Below are 20,851 nucleotides of genomic sequence, written 5' to 3'. Positions count from 1 at the left end.
CAAATGGGAAACATTTAAACTGAAGCCATATTGATTGTTTGTGGATAGAAAAAAACGGTTTTATTAATGCTGTAATTTGTACGTCATCTTATTTGCCAAACCACTTTGATTAGATTTTCAGCAGTATTTTTATTTTCACATCTGAAGCCTCAAATAACCAATAAATATGATGGTGTGTGCTTTGTCTAGGATAACTGGATATTGGTTGAGATCATGTGCAAGTCAATGTATGTCTCGGCTGATGTAACATCACTCATACAACTTCAATAGATTAAAAAGAGGCTACTGTAGTTGCTTTTACAAAGCATGTAGGCTACTGGTGCATGCATACCATTGGGACAGAGGGCTTTGTTATAGTCTTTTTTGAGGGGAAATATTAGCAACTGCTGAAGCACCCCCCAGGATAGCCATAGCACCCACTAAGCACCCCCAAGAAATGTATGCGTCTTTTTTTTTTTTTTATGTGTGAAATTCATAATTTGAAAAGGATTGATTCGAAAATAATATGCTAAGTACAAGTAGCCTACTTCTGGGTCTCTGTGTTTCATTCAAGCTCTGCTCTGTGTGTGTGTGTGGCACGAGCCATTTTGTGTGCATGTGCGAGCGAGAGAGAGAGAGAGCGCGCGCCGGAGATCGTTGTGGTTAGCATCTGGTGCTAGCTACGCTAACGGATATAAGGAGCGATACCGATACTCTTATCGATACTTTTCAATAATTTGGCGCTCAAAATTATAGACATGATTACAAGATGTGAAGATTAAACAACAGTCATTATATTGTAATTTATTTGTATTTATTATTTAATGTAACTTTTTCAATGTCATACCAAGCAGGTCTGAGTGTGTTTGACAGTGTGTCTCTGGAAGGGGGGCGGTAATAGGGGCAGTTCATAAATCCATGTAAACATGACCATTATTCAGTTAAAACGAGACGCTGCGTGCGCACCTCCTAAACCGGAAGCTCCGGTCGGCTAAACATTATAATCCGTTTATTATTCATAATTGTAATGATGGATTATCAGTAATCATTTTAAAGTTACACAGAGACATTGGATTAACCGTTGTTATGCCCTTGAACAAAACTTTTGATCACAAAACAGACATAATTATCATCATGGCTACGTAAAGTGAAGTTGTTTTCTTGCTCTTTCCTGGCTGCTAGTTCAGTGAGTTTTGGTCGTACAGGGATGAGACTTATACCAATGGAATCTGTGGAATCTCAGCTTTCATGATATGTTGTTTGTGCAGATAAAATGACGTAGAAAAGATCGCTTTTGCCAGTTATGTGCTAAAGTAGCCATTAGCCCCGTTAGCCCGTTTTGCTAAATGTTGATTTAGACTCTTGGTGTTGGACTTCTGTTCCGTGTAGGTAAAATGGTTAATATCGTCTGTTAGCTGAGTGTCTTCCAGTTAAGTGGGTATGCATCATTAATAGGTTTTTAAATGTTAAGAAGCCTTGAGACGCTGTTTCTAGCAAGATGTTGCGTCTGCCCCTATGGTCTGCCCCCGGGAGTCTCAATAATGAGAGCGCTGTTAGGAGAGATGACGAGTGGCATTCACAGTGGCCAATCAGAGTGGTACTCAAACCGGATACGTCACACGGGATGAGGGTTCCCAACCAACCAGAATTGTTTAAACTAAGGAAGTAGCGTAATTCATATACCGATAGCAGCACCGTTTGTCCAGCGGCTTAACGGTATACCGATACCTTCCAATCAGGTACCGGTACTGACTTAGTACCGTTTCTCGATACCCATCCCTACTCTCAGTGTTTAGATAGTTAACTTTAGTCTAAGTTATCTCAGTCGGTCTCAAAACGGTTTGGTCACGATTAATGTAAATAAGTATTTCTGAGGCACACGTTTATATGATCATTATACTGTAGGTATAAAAAAATAAGAGCATAAATGAAAAACGGGTATGAAATACTATATGACAGTAAAACAAGAATACAGTTTGAAAGGGGAGTGATTTGTAAAATATCCATAAAGAAATAGAAAATCGGTTTACAGTTCTGTTTCATATGGGTGTTGAGAGGTGTATCCATAGATCTCTTAATTTTGCTCTCAAAGTGCATCAGATTGATGCATTTAAAGGTGGGGTAGGTAAGTTTGAGAAACCGGCTCGAGATCGCTAGAATTTGAAAATACACAACCGGAGAAAATCTGCCACTTCCTTATAGAGCCCCTCCTCCAACACACACAAACGCGCACATGACCAATGAGGGCACGAGATAAGTTTGTGCACAGATGGAAGGCTGACAGGCAGGTAGGCCATCCAGTTATTTTAGCCGGGCCGGCTAAAATGATTGGTCGTGCTTTTTACAGTACTACGGCTTCCACAGATGACATTTTTTTATGGATTTTTTGTCAAAGCACTTAAGATATTCATTGCTACCGGGATGTTAAGAGCATTCCATGGAATATAACAAAAAGTGTATCTCGAGTCGGTTTCTCAAACTTACCTACCCCACCTTTAATTTCAATATTTAAAAAAAAATCTTCCCGGGGCAGCGTGCCCCCCGGACCCCCCTATAGGATGCTAGGTCCACCCCCCACTTGTAAAAAAAATAGCACTTTACCCCTGCTTAACCCTGTAAAGCCCAAATATAGAAAAACATAATTTTTTTTTTTTTACCTTTCAGATGTTATTGCTGCTATGGAGCAGAAATGAAAGAGTTTTCAAAATGTTTACGTTTTGGTAAGTTTTTAGGGAAATGCCAGGATGTGAGAGGATGCTAGATCTGCCTGAAACTGTCTCCTGGTCAGGATCTCCTGCTTTGGCATCTTTAGAGCTCTCCCTTTTTTCTTCAAGCTCTTCTCCTCTTCAAGGTTACAGTTGGATAAAAGCACCTGCCTGGCTGTTCCCACATAATGAATCCCACGATCAAGGAGCTTCACTACCAATGGGACACAGGTGAAGTAGTTGTCTGTGTAGATCTTGTAGTTCTGACCTTCTGGAAGCGTGGAGGCAAGCTTCATCACAACATCACCTGACAATCCAAGTTCAGACGTGGCTCGTATCCCATTGACACTGCCTTGGTACACATCAAAGTCACAGATCATTTCAGAGATTCCAGTTCTCACCCACTTTCTCCGTTTTGGATGGCAGCAATCACATCCTGCACACTGAATCGAGGACCTCTCTTTGCTGGTGGCATTCTGAAATGGAAAAAGTAATTAATAAATATGTATCAATAATACATATGCTTATTATATTGTAGTAGATTACCTGAAGGAATAGATAGGGTGGAGGGACAAGTGTTCATTCTGTCTGGCTTAGCCTATTATCATACTAAAAGGAATGCATGCACCACCCCCCCCCCCCTTCCAGGTGTCCCGATGCAACAAGCATCTGAATCCTATTTACATTGTACACTTGAGTCACACAATACTACTTGGCTTAGCCTATTATCATAATAAAGTCAATACCTACACCCATACATACAGGTAAACCAGTTCAACAAGTCACACAATCCTGTCTGGCTAATGATAACAGGCTAATTATCAGGGACGTGCACAGGTAGGGGCTAATGTTGCCCGGGCAACAGCCCGTTTGCCATTTTTGTCTGACCTGCCCCTCTGGAGAGAGCGAGAGTTTTTTTTGCTTTCTATTGTGGCCGAATCAACATGATAAGCCCACAATTAGTATTGTAGCATCTCACTGCGATAAAACACAACTTGTCAGCGCTGTCATCTGCCCCCAGTCACGTGACTTAGTTTGTTTACAATCTGACAGCTGGAAGCAAAGGAAAGCCCTCAGAGTCCGGCCTCATATGGCTATGGTGAACACACCAAATGCCTGCCTGGCGTTAGAGTATAGGGGACAAACCAGGGGACTTTACTTCCTCTTGACACCGTCGGTTATTTACAAAAAAAACACCTAAATATACTTGTTATTGTGCTTCTCTCTTTCTGTGTCTTTTACTCTGCTCCGTAAACTCCCTCGACGGGGCCGTTCGCTCTCTTTTCATGATCGCCCTCTCACGGACAACAGTTCACTGTCCCGCTTCATTGTAGGATTTCTGCCATGTCTCTACTTTAGTTTGACCATCTCTGTTATTAAGTTATGGGATTCTAAATAAATAAGTAATTAGATACCTTACCGTTACTGTGCTCACAAAGAATGATACGAATAAGAATAATGCGTATTGAACTGGTTTAATTAATTAGTGAGTTTATTTAAGGTAGCCTAATTAGTTAGAAGCCCTGTTTTATCAGTAGCCTATGTCCGCACAGCAGTTACAATGGTCTGGTCAAACTACATTAAAACAGGATTGTCCCCATTTTTTCTTTAATAGTTACTAACATTAGATATTTTAATGATATGGACCGCAAAACTAAAAATGTGCCTGAATAACGAATTTAGCAGTTGGACATAAAAGTCAACTGAGTGTCACAGTGTTGTGTTTTTATTTTATGAACCTTTTACATTAAAAACAAGTTAGAATATTCAAAAGGTCTTATGTTTTTTTTCGGGGGGGAGGCCCTTTTTCCAGTTTAGAGCAATAGCCCCTCCAAATGTCTGTGCACGTCCCTGCTAATTATCATACTAAAAGGGATACATCCAAGTGTCCCAAAACATTTCAGAAACTGTTTCTGCCAGAACCAGAGTTAAATGTATTTTTGTAACTAATTAACTGATAAGATACAAGTAGAGTTTACAATATTGCTACAGATATAATTTCACATACTTTTATCAGAAATAATGTATTAATTTATTCAATTCTGGTCTTAATTCAAAATCTTAACAGAGGACACATTTAGAACTTAGTTATAGTGAATTATCTTTATAATTATATTTCTATTAGTGTTTTATTTCCATATGTGAACATATAAGAAGGGCGGGGTCCATGACAGGTGCTCATGCTATTTTGACTACCACACTGACCCAGTGTTGTAATATTACAACAAAGACATAAGCTGCTCAAAATCAAATTTGATGAATGTATTCCACAATGACTAAATATGTACATGTTCTAATCTATACATTGTAATAATCACAAAAAAAAACATTTGAGGCATTTTACTAACTTGAATCTGACAAATCCAGTCCCCCCGTTGACAATTTACGTGGGCTGGTCTGGGTGAGATTCCAGGGCTGTTTTTTAGTCCCAGTCCGCCCCTGACTGTAGCCCGGGACATTAATGGGAAACCCTCAAATTTGTTTGAGCACCCTCTATGAAACGTGAAGCTACCCCACAGCACCCCCAAAAGAAAATATCTGGCAACTCCACTGATAGGCTATAGAATACATAAACAGCTGAAATCAATTTTTTCAAACCGGGGAAATTTACTTACACCTACGTACTTTTCAGTTGGTAAAATTACATCAGATTAAGCAAACTCATTACTCCATTAGTTATTAAATAAACGATCTTCGGATCTTCATAATGAATTACTGCGCATGCCCACAGGACAAAGGTTTATTGAGCAGCTTCCACGTCTGAGCCGGAGCGCAGTGTAACCAATCAGCGGCGGCCACAGAGTGTTTTGAGACAACCGACAGCCCGCCCCCTCGCTGAAGTTGCTTATACCAGGCAGCAGGAAGACTTTTAGCACAAGTTTCTGTTTAGACAAAATCATTTTCGTCGTTTCTTCTATGTGCTGATAGACTGTATCAGCAGGGCTTTTTCTTTTTTGACAACTACAGTTGTAGTGAGTCGACAGTATCACCCGTAGACTACAAACTGAAAGATAGTAAACATGGATGTGGAGGACACTGAACAAAAGACGATAACTCTTCTGATAAAAACGCCCAACCAAGCTCAGGAGGACCAAGCCGTGGAAGGCGTTTGTCCGAACTGGACTGTGAAGGATCTAAAAAGGCATTTGTCGATCGTTTACACAACTAGACCGGTGAGTTTTTATGAAGCGGATAAGTTAGCTTGCTAATGTTAGCGAGGTGAGCTCCTGACAGGCTGTGCTGTGGAATGTCTTAACTCTGAGTGACAGGCGGCACCATGAGTTAATGTGGCTGAACCTTTATACAGTATATGGGCTGAACCGGCTGCATCAGGGCTGGGAGAAACATATATTACCTAAATACATCATTTAGAAAAGTTATGATAAAATATACTTGTATACTATAGCATTAGTGGTGGGTGATATGTGCAACATCTCATATCACAGTTTATGTCATTTTATATAATGGTTACAATATATGTAATATATATATATATATATATATATATATTTATGAATGCATTTAAGAAATGATTTCAAAACCCTTGTGTACCTTATCATATTTCATTATTTTATTTATTATTTGGAACTCCTGTTTCAAAACAGTAAAACAAGGCCAACTTTTATAGATAATAAATTGCACTTTTATGTTATATTATGCCACTTAATTATGTGTTACAAATCTATGCAGGTCTATGCACTGGATTTTTCCCGTTTACACTACTATGTACATTTGTGTGTATCTAAATATGTCACCCTTGTAGTCACTCCGCTGTTTGTGTAACTGACTAAACGTGTTTCTCTGTAGGCTACAAGTGACCAGAGACTGATCTATGGTGGTAAACTGCTGCCAGATCATCTGCCCATTAAAGATCTCTTCAGACCGGTATGTGAGAGCATATGGCTCTGTTTACTGTACTTTGGCATGTGTCTTTTGGGAGAGTTTTTCACTTAATGGGCCTAATGAAAAGCGGTTGCTTCACATATTGTGGCATATGTTTTATATTGGACTATATAACCAAAACTAACTCCACTTAGCATTCTTACTAAAAATATTGTCTTTAAATTAAGTACGGGTGTACTGTATGAAGAACACAACAATGTTTTTCAAAGTTAACTGATTGTCAGAACAACATTTCATCTTGATTGGGCCAAATGATGTCCAACGTAAAGACTTGAATATAGCATTGTGTTTTACTATGTAGCTTTTCTAATCAGACATTTATGTCCGTTTCTCAGACTGACTCGTTTCCCACACTGCACCTGGTGTGTGCTACTCCGGCCCAAGGCCCCCTGGGAGCTAGACCTAAGGTAAGAGTAGTCACACGGAACTATTCTCACAAGCTCAACAGAATCTTCCCAGTTATTTTTCAAGTGGGAAGTGACATTTCTTTTCGTGACAGCAGGTGTTTGTTCCCAGCACACAATTGGTGTCATGCATGCCCAAGGACATTTCAGCAGGGATCACACGGGTGTGTGTTGTTAGTCACTGTCAACATGACAGATTCCCTCCTTGTGTTTTTTTAATCTGCGGGCCACACATCCATGTAATGCAGGTACAGTTGTCACATAAATAACACAGGTAAGAGGTCAGTGGCGGATCTAGAACAATTATTGGGTTGGCATGAAGACTTTAAGGGGTAGCAGAAATACATACATGCTCATTTAATTGCCAACATTCACATCTATCAATATGAGCTTAAAAAAAGCCCTCAAATTATGATATTTGAACACAGGAACATAATATTGTTGTGGCATATGAGTAAATCATTGCATATATATACCAAAAGGTGGCATTAGAACTCAATGTGTTGTTTTCTTTACTTATATACAGCCTTTTAAATGTTATTGTCTCATTCTATATCTCGTCTTACATTAGAAAACTCCACTACTGAGTGCAACTGTTTCACTTCCGGGCTCATCTTTCAGAACCCAGCTACTCTTTAGAGATACAAAGTAAAGCTTATGATACCTGGCCTTAGTTTCACAACCCTGCTCTGCTAAACCAAGGCTACACAACCTCCAAGTGCTTTTACACACTGGACCCTAAAGCTTATATCTACAGACGTATGAAAGTATATTTTCTGTAGTGCTGAGGGACATCCAATATATTGCTTACATTTGAAAGAAGTTCAAACTGTTGTTGCCTCTGCAGACCAAAGAGACAGAGCAGCCCGGTCCCCCCCGTCCTCAGGCAGGCTCTGGTCCTCCGAGTCCTTCTGGCCCCTCATCCTCAGTCCAGCCCCCCAGCTCACACTCACTGAGGCAGAGGAGGCACACCTCTTCACCTTCAGCTGCTGCAGCTCACACACCAGCCCCCATGTCTCCACCAGCATGGCCTGCTGCTCCAGTGTAAGTCATACAAGAAGAAATGATGCATCTTCTTAACTGTATTAGATTTCATTGGCATGGCTGGACATCAAAAGTTTCGGAGTATGCCGGATATGTTCAGGACAGTTCTTTCGTAACAACTATTCCCACACTATCTCTTCCTTTTAATATTTGTGCTCTTCTTCCAGGCAGTTAGTTGCTTCAACAACAAGGCCCATCTACTTTTATATAACTTGTTCAATTGTTGTGACATATTAATAGTTTTTATGACATTTTTATATTTGCTCATATTTGTATATATCTTACTGTGTTTATGTAGGAAACGTTATACTCCAAATCAAACTCCTTGTATGTGAAAACCATCTTGGCATAGACCATATTGTTGTTCTGGTTCTTTGACTGCTGTGTTTGGTATCGGTGTGAGCGGATGTGAACAGTGTGTTTCTCCTTCAGGCCTCCACAGATGCTCCAGCCAGCCTTCCCCACCTACTCTCTGTACAGCCCCCAGCAGCTCATGTGGCTCCAGCATGTTTACGCTAGACAGTATTACATGCAATAGTAAGTTTTGAATTATACGCTTTTATTTCTACCACTTTACCATTGGTGTGAGTTCTTCTTTAGCCTCAGATTCTCATTGTGGATGCCTTTGTCCTGCTATGTTTCCTTTTCTTTGTGCATCATTTGCAATTTAAAAAAAAAACACCCTTCAAATCTCCAGAGCTACAGAGCTTCATAAATTGTGCTCTGTAGTACCATATCATGATGAATGGTTTCTCATGTAACTGTCTCCTGACATTGTTATATTAATGTTGGGGTAATATTTGATTAGCATTTTATATTTTGAAGTGGAGGTCCTTCATTTTTTACAATTTTGCCAAATCAACTTCTTAAAAACTAATGACCAGAAAGGGATCTGCTTTCTAGTTAGGTGTCTTATTTTCACAGTATATTGAAAGAGGCAGAAAGAGTCTCTCTGAGAGACACTTTTAAAGCATTATCTAGTGAGCTGGTGTAAGCCTTCTAAAGTGTATCCCTTCTATAATATATTAATTTAATTAATTCATACAGAATTAAATATATATATATATTTTTATGCGAGATCTAAACATTGTTCTTCTGCATCTCCTACACCAGGTTCTTTTAATTCATCTGCTCTTTCTAAATGTTTTGTAGCTGTTGTTCATTGTTCTTAGCTTATTATGAATATAATATTCTACTCTTCCCCCTTCCAGTTTCTAACCCTCCTTATGTTCATCTCACACCGACAGCCATGCAGCGCTGGCCGCAGCAGGCACTCTACCATCAGCACCAGCTACAACCATTGGCCAGTACCCTCCTGTTCCCGCCCACCAGGTACCTGTCCCAGCCCCATTAGCCAATCAGAATCCCATCGAAAACCTGCCCGCCAATCAGAACCCAGTGCAGGATGGTGCTTTCATCAACCCTGGGGAGGCCAACCAGAACATGAGGATGAACGCGCAGGGGGGGCCGGTGATGGAGGACGAGGACGACGTGGAGCGGGATTGGCTGGACTGGATGTACTCCGCTGCCAGATTTGGCGTTCTGCTCATGATTGTGTACTTCAACTCCAACCTGAGCCGCTTCCTGCTGGTGATGAGCACCCTGCTCCTCATGTACCTGTAAGTTCCATCCGTCCCTTTCTACTTCAACTTTGACATTTTCAGGTCCATTCTGGCTCATATGCTTTCCCTGCACTCTTGTGGGTCGACAAACGTCCTTTAAATCCCTCCAGTGTGGGGCTCTGAACCTCAGCGGCTCTTATCATCTGCTGCTGTTGGCTTCCAGAGCCTCCTCCAAAAGCATCAACTCTATCTTCATATTCATATTTTAATCAATGGCCTAATAGGAAGTAAGGATCTTTGAGTTGTCAACTGAAGCCTGTATGTATTCAATTTATAAAAAAAAAAAAAAAAAAAAAAAAATACTATTAAATAATTAGGTTATATTTAGTGTTGTAGTCAAAACCACCTTAACCGAGACCAAGTCAAGACCAAGACCGGAGTGTACCAAGACCAAAACTTTAAGAGGTCGAGACCGAGTCAAGACCAAGAAGACCAAGGCAGGGCGAGACTACTGTGAATCCAACACTACACGATACACTTACAATACCATGTGTAAGATACCATAGTCAATTTGATCTGAAATATCCCAATCATCATAAAAAGACACACATAAAAACAGTAAGATATAAAGTTGAACTTGAATCATATTTACTAAGTGATTATTTTCATTTAAAAACAGTAAATTAGTAAATTAGTGAAATTATTGTGGTCTGTTTAGCCAAATATAATTATCGTTGAATTTCCCGACTTGTTCACTTGAAGGCCGTTTGAGTGTGTGTTGTTATCGTCATGTTGTTCCTTTACTTCACATGTCCTGCTCTCACACTCTGTTTGCTGTTGCACAACCCTTCACCTTGACACAAACATGCCCGCAGGTATATTCAATGTGTTTGTTTGTCAAGAAAGAAGTATGAATTGCTAAAAAAAAATGAAGAGAAATAATGTGTGAAAAAAATACAATGTTTACTTCAATTATAAAAGAAGTGAACTTTGATCAAATTGAAGAGAGAAACTGTGTTTGTGTCTGAAGGACACAGCCCGGCCCTCTGATAACAGATACAAGTCAGAATGAGTTTGACTGATTATTACTCACCAGCAACCGTTGGAAGGTTAATGCTCAGAGGCATACACGTCATGCAGAAGAAACTAGGCCCCATCCTGTCACTAAGAGGATCTAAAGATGTTGTCTTTACCATGCTCTCACTCTGTCAGGTGAGTACATGTGTAGACAGTCAGCAGAGGTAGTCCTGTCAGATTGGCTCATTGAGTCAGCATGTAATGTTAGGGCTCGGCCCATCTGGTCCCGTTGATTGATGTTTACTTCCTTAAGTAACATTTTCTGGGTTCCTGGGAGTGTGTGACTGAACATATTTTAAAAAAGTTGCATTTTCCTCAACCATTCTTAAAAAATAACAAGCCAAAAAAACTAACTGTGTTATCCTAATAATGTGTAGTAGAATTAAGGAAATGAAGCGTTGCCTCACTTTTAACAGTCCAAGTTTTTCTTTTAAACCAGTGTTTAATTCAAAAGATAGTTAATAGCTGATGGTTAGCCCCAACCCCAGAACCTGCTTTATGCTGTTCACATAACACTAAGAAGTGCCTTCATATAAAACATATGTTCCCTTTATTAAAATCTGAATGTTCTGTGCAGAGCTGTGCTACAATCCTTCCTTTCAGGGTAAACCACTAAAGCACTGACTTGTAAATACAGTAGTGACATCCTCTTTGACTTTGAATTTATTTTGGTTTCCTCTCCTCCTTTTTCTCAACAGACACACTGTTGGTTGGTTCCCCTTTAGAAGACGAGCGCAGGTCCAAGGACCCAACCCCCTGCAGCCCCCTGAAGTCCAGCACAACCAACAGAACGAGAACAGGAACCCTAACGCAGTAAGAGAACATTTCCACTCTGCTTTACCTTCATTCAACTGAAGTGTTATGAACTCTGTTACACATCTGGATATCTCAGTTGTTCAAGGTCTCTGCTAGCTAAAGTAGGCCCGATAGACCACTGTGGGTTGATCTGCTGATTGAAATAATACACCTTTGATGGAAAACGTTGGGTTACATATTGTAACCCTTGTTATATTAGCACAGGCGGAGCCCTCTACTACCATATCCTGCGTGCATTCTCCCACTGAGACTTCTATAGACGTAGCCGGCCTAGGGCGGGCCTACCTGAATGCGCGCGCATCACACCGTATAAAAGGAGGCCTCGCCTCCTGACTATCATCCTATACCTCTCTTCAGCGAGCGGAATAGAACAGACAGTGCTCTGAGTAGAGGGCTTCGCCTGTGCTAATATAACAAGGGTTACAATACGTAACCCCCCGTTATATCTCTCACAGGCTCCGCCCTCTACTGGACTCTATGGGTACAGTGGGTGGAGCCCTGATGTATACGCGCACTGTCGTCCAACACCACCATTCCACCCTACTGCCCCTGACCGGCTTTTCTGGTCAGCAGCTACTGCCCCACATTCTCCTTTAACCCGGTTGTGACCGAGGAGAAATCTGGGCTGCGGCTGACAGAGCGCACCCTGCTGCGCCTACCTCGCAGAAAGTGTGCTCAAAAAACAGTGCCGCCCCCCAGAACTGGGGAACCGCCCAGTGCTGGCCCACCATCATCTGTGTCATCTGAGTACCACGGCGCCCCAACGTGGTCCAGAGCCACTAGGATGTATGACAGACGTTCTCGCCTCACTCTCCCCAGGAGAGGGAGAATGAGACGCAGCGGTGGAAAGGCGTAGAGCAGCTTCCTTGGCCATGGCTCGTGTGCAAACGCGTCCACCCCCAAGGGCGGGTCGTCGCTCAGGGCCATGGAGAACCACAGGGCACAGTGGCTGTTGCACCGGCTGGTGAACAGGTCCACTTCCGCTCTCCCGAACTGGGCCCAGATCTGCTTCACCACCTCCGGGTGAAGCACCCACTCGCCTGGCAGGGGGCCGCCCCTCGACATGAGGTCCCGGGACATGGAGGGCTCTCAGAGAAAACACCACCTCTGAGGCCCATAACCACAGCTCCTCCGCTGTGGTCAACAAGGAGGCGGAGCGGACTCCGCCCTGCCTGTTGATATAAGCCACTGTGGTGCTGTTGTCGCTCCTGACCATTACATGTCTCCCCTGAATTAGGGGCATGAAATGCCGGAGAACTAACACTACTGCCCATAGCTCTAGGAGGTTGCTGTGTCGAGACTCTGTCAGAGCCCAGCGCCCACCTATAGCTATCTTCAGGCAGGTCCCTCCCCATCCTGTTCCGGGCGCGTCCGTGAACACTGTGATGTAGGAGGTCACCCGTCCCAGTGGAGACCCCCTCCGGAGGTGGTCCGGAGACCCCCAAAACCGGAGGTTGCCCTCCACTGAGGGGGGGATGGTCACCAGCCGCCGTTTGAGCCTCTTGGGGTCCAAACGCAGGCTGGAGAACCACCTCTGCAGGCGGCGCATATGTAGTAACCCCAGCGGGACCACCATGTGGGCAGCCGCCATGAGACCCAGAGTCTGCATGACAGTTAAAGCTGTCACTGTTGCCCCCTGTCGCAGCCTGTGCACCGTCCTGAGAAGGGACGCACGTCTGCTCTCTGACAGGGTGGCACGCACGTTGAAGCGCTGTGGCCACACATTTGCTGAATGTGCGTGGGGATAGGGAATAACCGAACGGCAGCTTGTTGTATTCGTAGGCTGTTCCCTGGAAGGCAAAACGCAGATACTTTCTGTGCTCTGGAACAATTTCCACATGAAAGTACGCGTCTTTCAGGTCGATGGTGGTGAACCAATCGCCTGGCTGCACAAGCCCTAGTAACTGTTTCACAGTTAACATGCGGAATTTCCTGCAGGAAATATGACGATTCAGGCCCCGGAGATCTAGAATAGGTCTGAATTCCTCTGTTTTCTTGAGAACCAGGAAATACATGGAATAAAGACCCTTCTCTCTGTGCTGAGGATGCACAACAGACACAGCCTGTTTCTGCACCAGAGCCTGAATCTCTGCTAAGAGGAAACCCATCTCCTCCTGGGAAGACAGATTTACCTCTCGCATGCCCATAAAAGGAGGTGGGACGCTGCAAAACTGGAGTGAATAGCCCCGTTTCAGCGTCCTGTCTATCCACCTTGTCAGTACACAGCTGAGTTTCCATTCCCCATAACATTGTGTTAATGGGAAAGCCCTCTGATGACCCGCTCCGCCGCAAAACTCCCCATGAAGGGAAGATCTGACCGTGGGGGGTCGAGATCTTACAGGCGTAGTGTGTCTTTACTAAGGCCCCTGAACGCACCGCCACGCGCCCTTTAACAAGTGCGGGCGTTGCTATAATGCAGCCCCTACCACTATGGTAAACAGCATTATTTGGAGTCTTAGCTTCAGGCATAGAGTGTTTTCTAACAGAAAAATGTCGGTCATAATGTCCCTGTACCCGCATCGCACCATAACAGTGCTGCCTGCGGTTTATCACTCTCATCTGCGCACTCCCACTAGCCTCCTCACTAACAGGAGCTACAGCTGGGGCAGCGAGTGGGGAATTGGTACAGTCATCAACATGTGCAAGTGTATTGTGGAAACAAAGGACACTCAGACTTGGATACAGATCAACACCATCTTTATTTTTAAAAGTTTTGAAAGGGATCTGGGCATTAAATAGGAAGGAGGCGGGATTCGCCCTTGCGTCCCCGGTAGAGAGAATCTCCCCCCCACCGAGGCGCTACCCTCCCCCCGCTAGTCAACTCCGCGAAGATGGAGCTCCCCACCCGTGCGCTCTCTGCTGTTGCGGAGCCTGCCTCGGTCGGGCAGCCCTTCCCCGTGACTGCCGGTATGCCTTTTATACGGTGTGATGCGCGCGCATTCAGGTAGGCCCGCCCTAGGCCGGCTACGTCTATAGAAGTCTCAGTGGGAGAATGCACGCAGGATATGGTAGTACCCATAGAGTCCAGTAGAGGGCGGAGCCTGTGAGTGATATAACCCTTTGTGTGATGCCTTGTTTGTCTTTGTCTCTTCAGGGGGAGGAGCCTGCTGACAGACAGAGGGAGGAGCCTGCCGCTGAAGAGGGCGGGTCAGAGGGACACGGACCAATGGCGGCAGTGTTAGTGCCTCCTTACAGGGTGTCAGTCATGTGGACGGCCTGGGTGTTCCTTAAAACGTTCTTCTCCTCCCTTATTCCTGAGGTTGCCCAGGGGATGGCCAACTGATAACCTAGGATAGATACCTGATAGAGACACCATGAATAATCTCTGGAGCCAAAGGAAAACCTTTCAACTCAAGAAAAATAAAATCAGACATGACTGTGACATTCCTATTAGCAATAGTTAAAAAAGCTGCGGTTTGACATTGGTCTTTCCTCAGAGTGTGACGCAAAGTTGAAATGCCAGCAAAATAAAAAGATGCCAGAATTAAAAAATATGTGGACTGGTTCCAATGGACAGAGAGGACCAGAATTATCAGCAACATTCCGAACAACTGTGCATAGTTCAATGGGATCCCATGCTATTCCAGCTCTTTATCTGACCTCTGTCTACTGATAGTGGGTTTATGCTCATCCTCAGGCTTCCTGCTGCGTCACACTGAGACCCTTACCCATGAAACAGCAGCGTGTAGCAGCCAAGAGTACCAATAAACCTTTCACCTGACTGTTGGACTTTTAACTACATTGTTTTGCTGTGAGGAGGTTAATAGACATGGACTTAAATTCAGCATGTCTGTGATAAATGTGATCAGGATCAATGCTTTCCCACTCATGAGGATTATATTAACCATGTTTTTTTAAGTCAAAATCCACTGCAGGCCAGTCCTGTGTCGGATGGCTCTCTGTTTTTTCCACGGACAGATTTATTTTGGATTTACAAACTGTCCCTGCATGGAGCCTGGGTTTGATTACAGCTGTGGGTCATGTTGTTGTTTTCACTTGTTTGACAGACTATGGAAGCAAAAGAAGCTAGCATAATATAGTACAAGTATATTATTTAGAGATGTTTTTTTTGTTTGTTTCTCAATGTACTTGATATTCTAATTCAAACGGCTCCGCTTTATCAGTTTAATTCAGATTATTTTGGCATTTTTCTTCTATAGTCAGTGTGCTTTAGAAACTGAACATGACAGACAAATCACAAACATCCAAATGATTCACACCAGTTCATTATGGGTAGACTTCTTATTGAGGTCAGCTGGTCTTTGGTACCAAACGCAAAAAAAATGTTTTATTATATATATATATATATATATTATATATATATATAAAATATATATATATATTATATATATATATATATAAAATATATATATATATTATATATATATATATATAATATATATATATATATATATATATATATATATATATATATATATATATATATTTTATATATATATATATATTTTATATATATATATATATATATTTATTGTAAATCAAGTTTTGTAAATATACTTAAAGTTCACAAAGCACTTTACAATATGTATCTTATGCAAGCCTCTTTACATTTGGAGGAATTATGATTTTGTATTCTTCATGGAAAGCCTTGTAATATAAACACAAGGCCTCACAGGCTCTGATGTGATTGAGAGTCCAGTCCAAAATCCTGTTCAAACAACACGTGAAAAGTTTAAAGCCAGTCCAGTGCTGAGAAATTGCAAAAATGTTGCTTTAGTAGAACATTTGTTATGGTTTTCAGTGTCAGAAACGGTTTAGAAATCTATGGAAAGTTTCTCATAGCTAAGATTTTAATTTCTTAATGAAGCTATCAAATCACTCCTACAGTACCTTTAAAGCATTTTAATCTCATCATATTGATTGAGAAACCTGTACTGTCACTGATCAGAAGCATGAATGACTTTTCGTCAATGCATTTACTGGTCACTTTATCAAGTCATTGATTATGCTTGATTATGGTCACTATGTTTATGACATTTATTGGTTTGTCTTTCTTTGAGAACGGTGGTGGATGTTGTAGAATGAGGTGTGTGTTGAGGAGGACTTGCAATAATGGATGCAATAAATCTTTATACCTGTAACCGGTTCAATGTGTTGATTTTTGCAGATATGGTTTGTGAGGACAGTGTTTCAGATTTAGAAATAAACAATGCAACCACAGTTTATGCATATACACACACACAGGGTGTCCACGTCTTAAAAAGTATTAAAAGTTGATAAATCAATTTAGCGAAAATTAAGGCTATTAAAAAGTATTAAAGTGCATTTTCCAAGGTATTACATTTTGTAGCTTGTTTTCAATAAGTATATAAATTGTCCAAAGAGGTTGTATTCTACAGTTTGCCTGAATGTAATCATTGCGTAGGTGTGTAGTGTGATTCTGTGTAGTTTAGTGGGAATGCTGATACAGCATTCCAACTATATGTTATGCTACGGACAACATTTGTATTATTCCGCCGACTTATTTTGGCCCTCTTCTCCTCCCACATTCAACATCGCAGAAACTCCGTTCAAAGATCAAAATGTTCAGCTCGGTCGGGAATCGCAGGCTATTACTTTTATCATTCATAACTTTCATAATTCCAGAGATACATCCCATAATTCATCACATTTTTAACCATTGAAGTCAATGGAGAAAATCTTCAGACTTGAACAATCTTCATGCGACTTCAACTGCTAACTCTTCATTCATACTTTCACTCAGAAACCTCATTCCAACTTTAAAATGTTACACATCTTTCTGACATTATTCGTGTAACACAACTTTTAAATCTGATTCTTACTTTTAGAGATATTAAACATTGTTCAGACCTTGTTAAAGAGGTTTTCTTCAGATTTTAACATTAACTAGAGTGCGTGATGTCACAGCTAGAGTGGAGCAAATCTTGAAATTTGCCTTCATCTTTTGTTTTAAAACTGCCATAATTCCCAAACCCTACATTCCTGAGACATAATTTTTCATGACAAACGTAGGAAAACATCTCGTAGCTTGAGAAATGACAAATAATTAAGCAAAATAATTAAACAAAATGCCTCTTGAGGGCATGAAGTGACAAAAACGTTCAACATGTCTCCATTAAAACCCATTGTAATTTCAGGCTGATATTTCCTCACAGCAGCAGCCACACACCTTTAGTTAAACTGCCAAAAAGGCCACATTATTAACCCGAAAGTACACAAAGATGACACTTCAGATGCTCAACTTCCTTGACCTGCTTCACGTTTTGAAATTTCACAGATATCTGTTATCGTTCTTCCACAAAACGTTCACATGTAAGAGGTTTATCTCTCATTCAGAACAATGCAAACCTTTGATCTCTACAGAGCTCGTTAGCTCAACTATAAACACCTGTGTAATGGAACACGATGATGTCATCACTCGAACTGACATGCTCAGAGCAGCAGACTTCAGATAATGGTTAATGGTCGTGCCCTCAACAGCTCTACGTCAATTATGGGGTGTCATATGCCGTTCAAGAGAAGAGAGAGAGGGCGATCAAGAGTCAGTTCTAACTGTTCATTTTAATTCTCTCTCTCTCTCTCTCTCTCTCTCTCTCTCTCTATCTTCCTCTTCCTCAATATCTTCCTGTATCTTCCTCTTCCTCAATATCTTCCTCTATCTTCCTCTTCCTCAATATCTTCCTCTCTCCATCTTCCTCTTCCTCAATATCTTCCTCTCTCCATCTTCCTCTTCTTCAATCTAAATTCTTCACTTTCTTCTTACACATTACATTTCAGCATAGCAGTTTAGCGTCAGCTTTTCAGCATAAAGCATTCCCACTAGCAATTTCTTCAGGAATTGCATTCTCTAGTTTATTTATGGCATCCCGTTGGATTTGACGTCATCTGAACAGGACATCGCACGCTCACTGCTTGATAGCGCGCAAAGGTCCGTTTACGCCGGTTGTTAAACAACATCGTTATGGGGAAATGCAAGTCTGCGTCCAAATGGTTGGAAGATAAGGAGGAAGGACAATCAATACTGTATATAGTCAATGTGAGGTAAAGTGTGTCGCCAATGTAACCGGTTAAAACTCCAAGTGGCGATGAGGTCTTAAAATGTATGGAAAGGGTCTTAAAAAAGGTCTTAAAAGGTATTACATCTGACTTCAGGATTCCTGCATATACCCTGACACATAAACAGTGAACAAGCTGAATGTCATGTCACCATAGGACACACATGTTTGAGAAATGATAAAAATGAGGACCTTGAATAAACTCTAGCTGCACCTGACTGCAAACACACGTATTGTTTGCTTCAGACACATGTCTGTGTGTGGTTCTCTGCAGGACTCAGCTGGTGACCTGCATGTTTTCCCGATAGCTGTCAAAGTCTGAGATAAGGTGGTACTTTACATTCTGTGTCAGTCTCTTGAAGCCATTAGGCCCCAAAATACTTGTTCCCTTTGAAATACATTCGAAAAAAGAGAGGTCTGTAAAACAGGGGATAATAATAATTTAAATTAATTTGTGCAAATAGCTGAATCCATTGGACCAAGCCAGATTGGCATGGTTACGGAACATCACCATAAGATATACCAGATATGCCACAGGGTACTTTTTTCTCGAGAGTCAGGAAATAACCCTCCTCCAACGTTGTATCCAGTTCTCTTAATACATCAGAGGCTGTACTGAGGCACAACGTAGCTTTGAGCTTATGCTAATGTGAGCATGCTAACAATGTACTGCCTTTCATAGCTAGTTATGTATTCTCAGACTAAAACTAAAAGTTTAGCCTGATGATGACAAAAGTTATTAAAATCCATTCTGGATGGATTGTATAGGCAAGAATGACTGTTCGAAATGTCACGGCAAAGCATCCAATAGTTAAAGATTTGTATAGAAATTATGCCTTCTGCTAAAGGGTAGAGCTGGGAGCCCATGTTCAAATCCGGCCTGGATATCTTAATGGCTCTCATGCCCCCTTATCCCCACTTTTGAAACTCTCAATCTCTAATAAAAAAAAGACTAAACTGTCCCAAAAAAACATTTAAGCTTTCCTCTACTGTTGCTGCTCAATGAAAATACAGGAGATCATCAAGTCTTCAGGATCCATCGAGTCGGAACTATGAACGTCAGCTCAAAATGTCACGGCTTGAGTTTAAATGGGCCTTCCAACCAAAAGAATAACCTAATGCAGAGCGCAGACACTGAGGTCGTAGTCCAGATGTGTCTGCAACCTCAAATATTTGACCCCAAATATGCATACTTCCCCAGCACATGTCCTCAAACAACTCAAGTTCAAACTGACTGACAGTTTCCCGTGACCAGATTAACCCTTGCAGAAGATGTGCAATGTGGTCAGCTATGGCTGTTAACTCTTTGTCCCATGTGTTTTTAGAACGCTGTACACGACTCGGCCAGTACAATTCTTAGGGACTTGTACTTTACTTGAGTATTTCAATTGTTTGCTACTGTGTTCTTCTACTCCACTACAGTTCAGAGGTAAATGGTGTACTTTTCCTCCACTACATGTATTTAATACCTTTAGTTACTTCACAGATCTGGATGAATGATGTGAAATATAATCAAGTGTTAAATCAGACTTTAGTTCCACCTGGAGTAAATTCACAAGCTACCCTGCAGTATACAAAGTCATTCAAACTAGCTGCACCTTTACCAGCTTTGAGAACACTTTCATGATCAATCATTATAAAACATATCATATATATATTGTTCTGAAATGGACCAATCTGCACTGACTTACTTTTGTTACTTTAAATATATGTTGATGCTAATACTTTTGTCCTTTACTTGAGTAACATTTTGAATGCAGTACTTTTACTTGTAACAGAGTATTCCTACACTCTGGTACTTTCACTTTTACTCAAGTACAACATCTGAGTACTCCTCCCCCCACACACAAAAGGCTCTTGTTGAGCCCTCTTCTATATCAGTTACCCCCTTTGTTATCTCTAGTCTCTCTTTAGGTTCAACTCTTACTCTTGTTTCATCGCACTATTGTCTATGAAGTGAAACCAAATGTATACAGTTGCTATCAGAAAAGATAGACACTTTAGATTATAAGGGAATCACCATAAGAACTGAATAGTGTACGTTACAGTGAGCTTCTGGACATGTATCTAGCTTTCCTGTGAGCTTGTGCTTATTGAGTGAAGGTTGGACCCGAACATTGTGCTAGCCTTTTACACTTTGTTGAGTCTAGAAAAAAGATGACTAAATGAGTAGATTCATCTTTCATGCTGATCTCCAGCATGTAGTTTTAGATGATATTGTGAGGAATAAGTGTTTCTGGAAATGTCAAATGTCTTTGTAGACTGTGTATACTAGTTGTGATAACTGCCCTCAGTGTTCTTTGAGCCTACAGTCTGGAATGTTA

The 20,851-nt window shown here is 41.5% G+C and overlaps 1 protein-coding gene across 1 annotated transcript; it reads left to right on the top strand.

The window, feature by feature from the left end:
- The first annotated feature begins 5,507 nt into the window (after positions 1-5,507).
- On the top strand, positions 5,508-15,212 carry herpud1 (homocysteine-inducible, endoplasmic reticulum stress-inducible, ubiquitin-like domain member 1). Its single transcript, XM_034132933.1, has 8 exons — positions 5,508-5,857; positions 6,492-6,569; positions 6,923-6,994; positions 7,839-8,035; positions 8,468-8,572; positions 9,283-9,654; positions 11,373-11,487; positions 14,585-15,212. The coding sequence occupies exons 1-8, from the start codon at positions 5,705-5,707 to the stop codon at positions 14,771-14,773; spliced, it is 1,281 nt and encodes a 426-aa protein (XP_033988824.1). The 5' UTR covers positions 5,508-5,704; the 3' UTR covers positions 14,774-15,212.
- Positions 15,213-20,851: the final 5,639 nt, after the last annotated feature.

This window comes from Trematomus bernacchii, unplaced genomic scaffold (assembly GCF_902827165.1).
Source record: "Trematomus bernacchii unplaced genomic scaffold, fTreBer1.1, whole genome shotgun sequence".
Taxonomy (NCBI): domain Eukaryota; kingdom Metazoa; phylum Chordata; class Actinopteri; order Perciformes; family Nototheniidae; genus Trematomus; species Trematomus bernacchii.
Note: the sequence above shows the minus strand (reverse complement) of the source record. Positions and strands in the feature narration are given on the sequence as shown.

Bases quoted from the DNA above. Each gene is read 5' to 3' on its own strand.
- herpud1 (XM_034132933.1), top strand. From the start codon at position 5,705: ATGGATGTGGAGGACACTGAACAAAAGACGATAACTCTTCTGATAAAA. The intron at 9,655-11,372 runs GTAAGTTCCATC...TTTTCTCAACAG, and splicing joins ACCCTGCTCCTCATGTACCT to ACACACTGTTGGTTGGTTCC. The intron at 11,488-14,584 runs GTAAGAGAACAT...TTGTCTCTTCAG, and splicing joins AGAACAGGAACCCTAACGCA to GGGGAGGAGCCTGCTGACAG.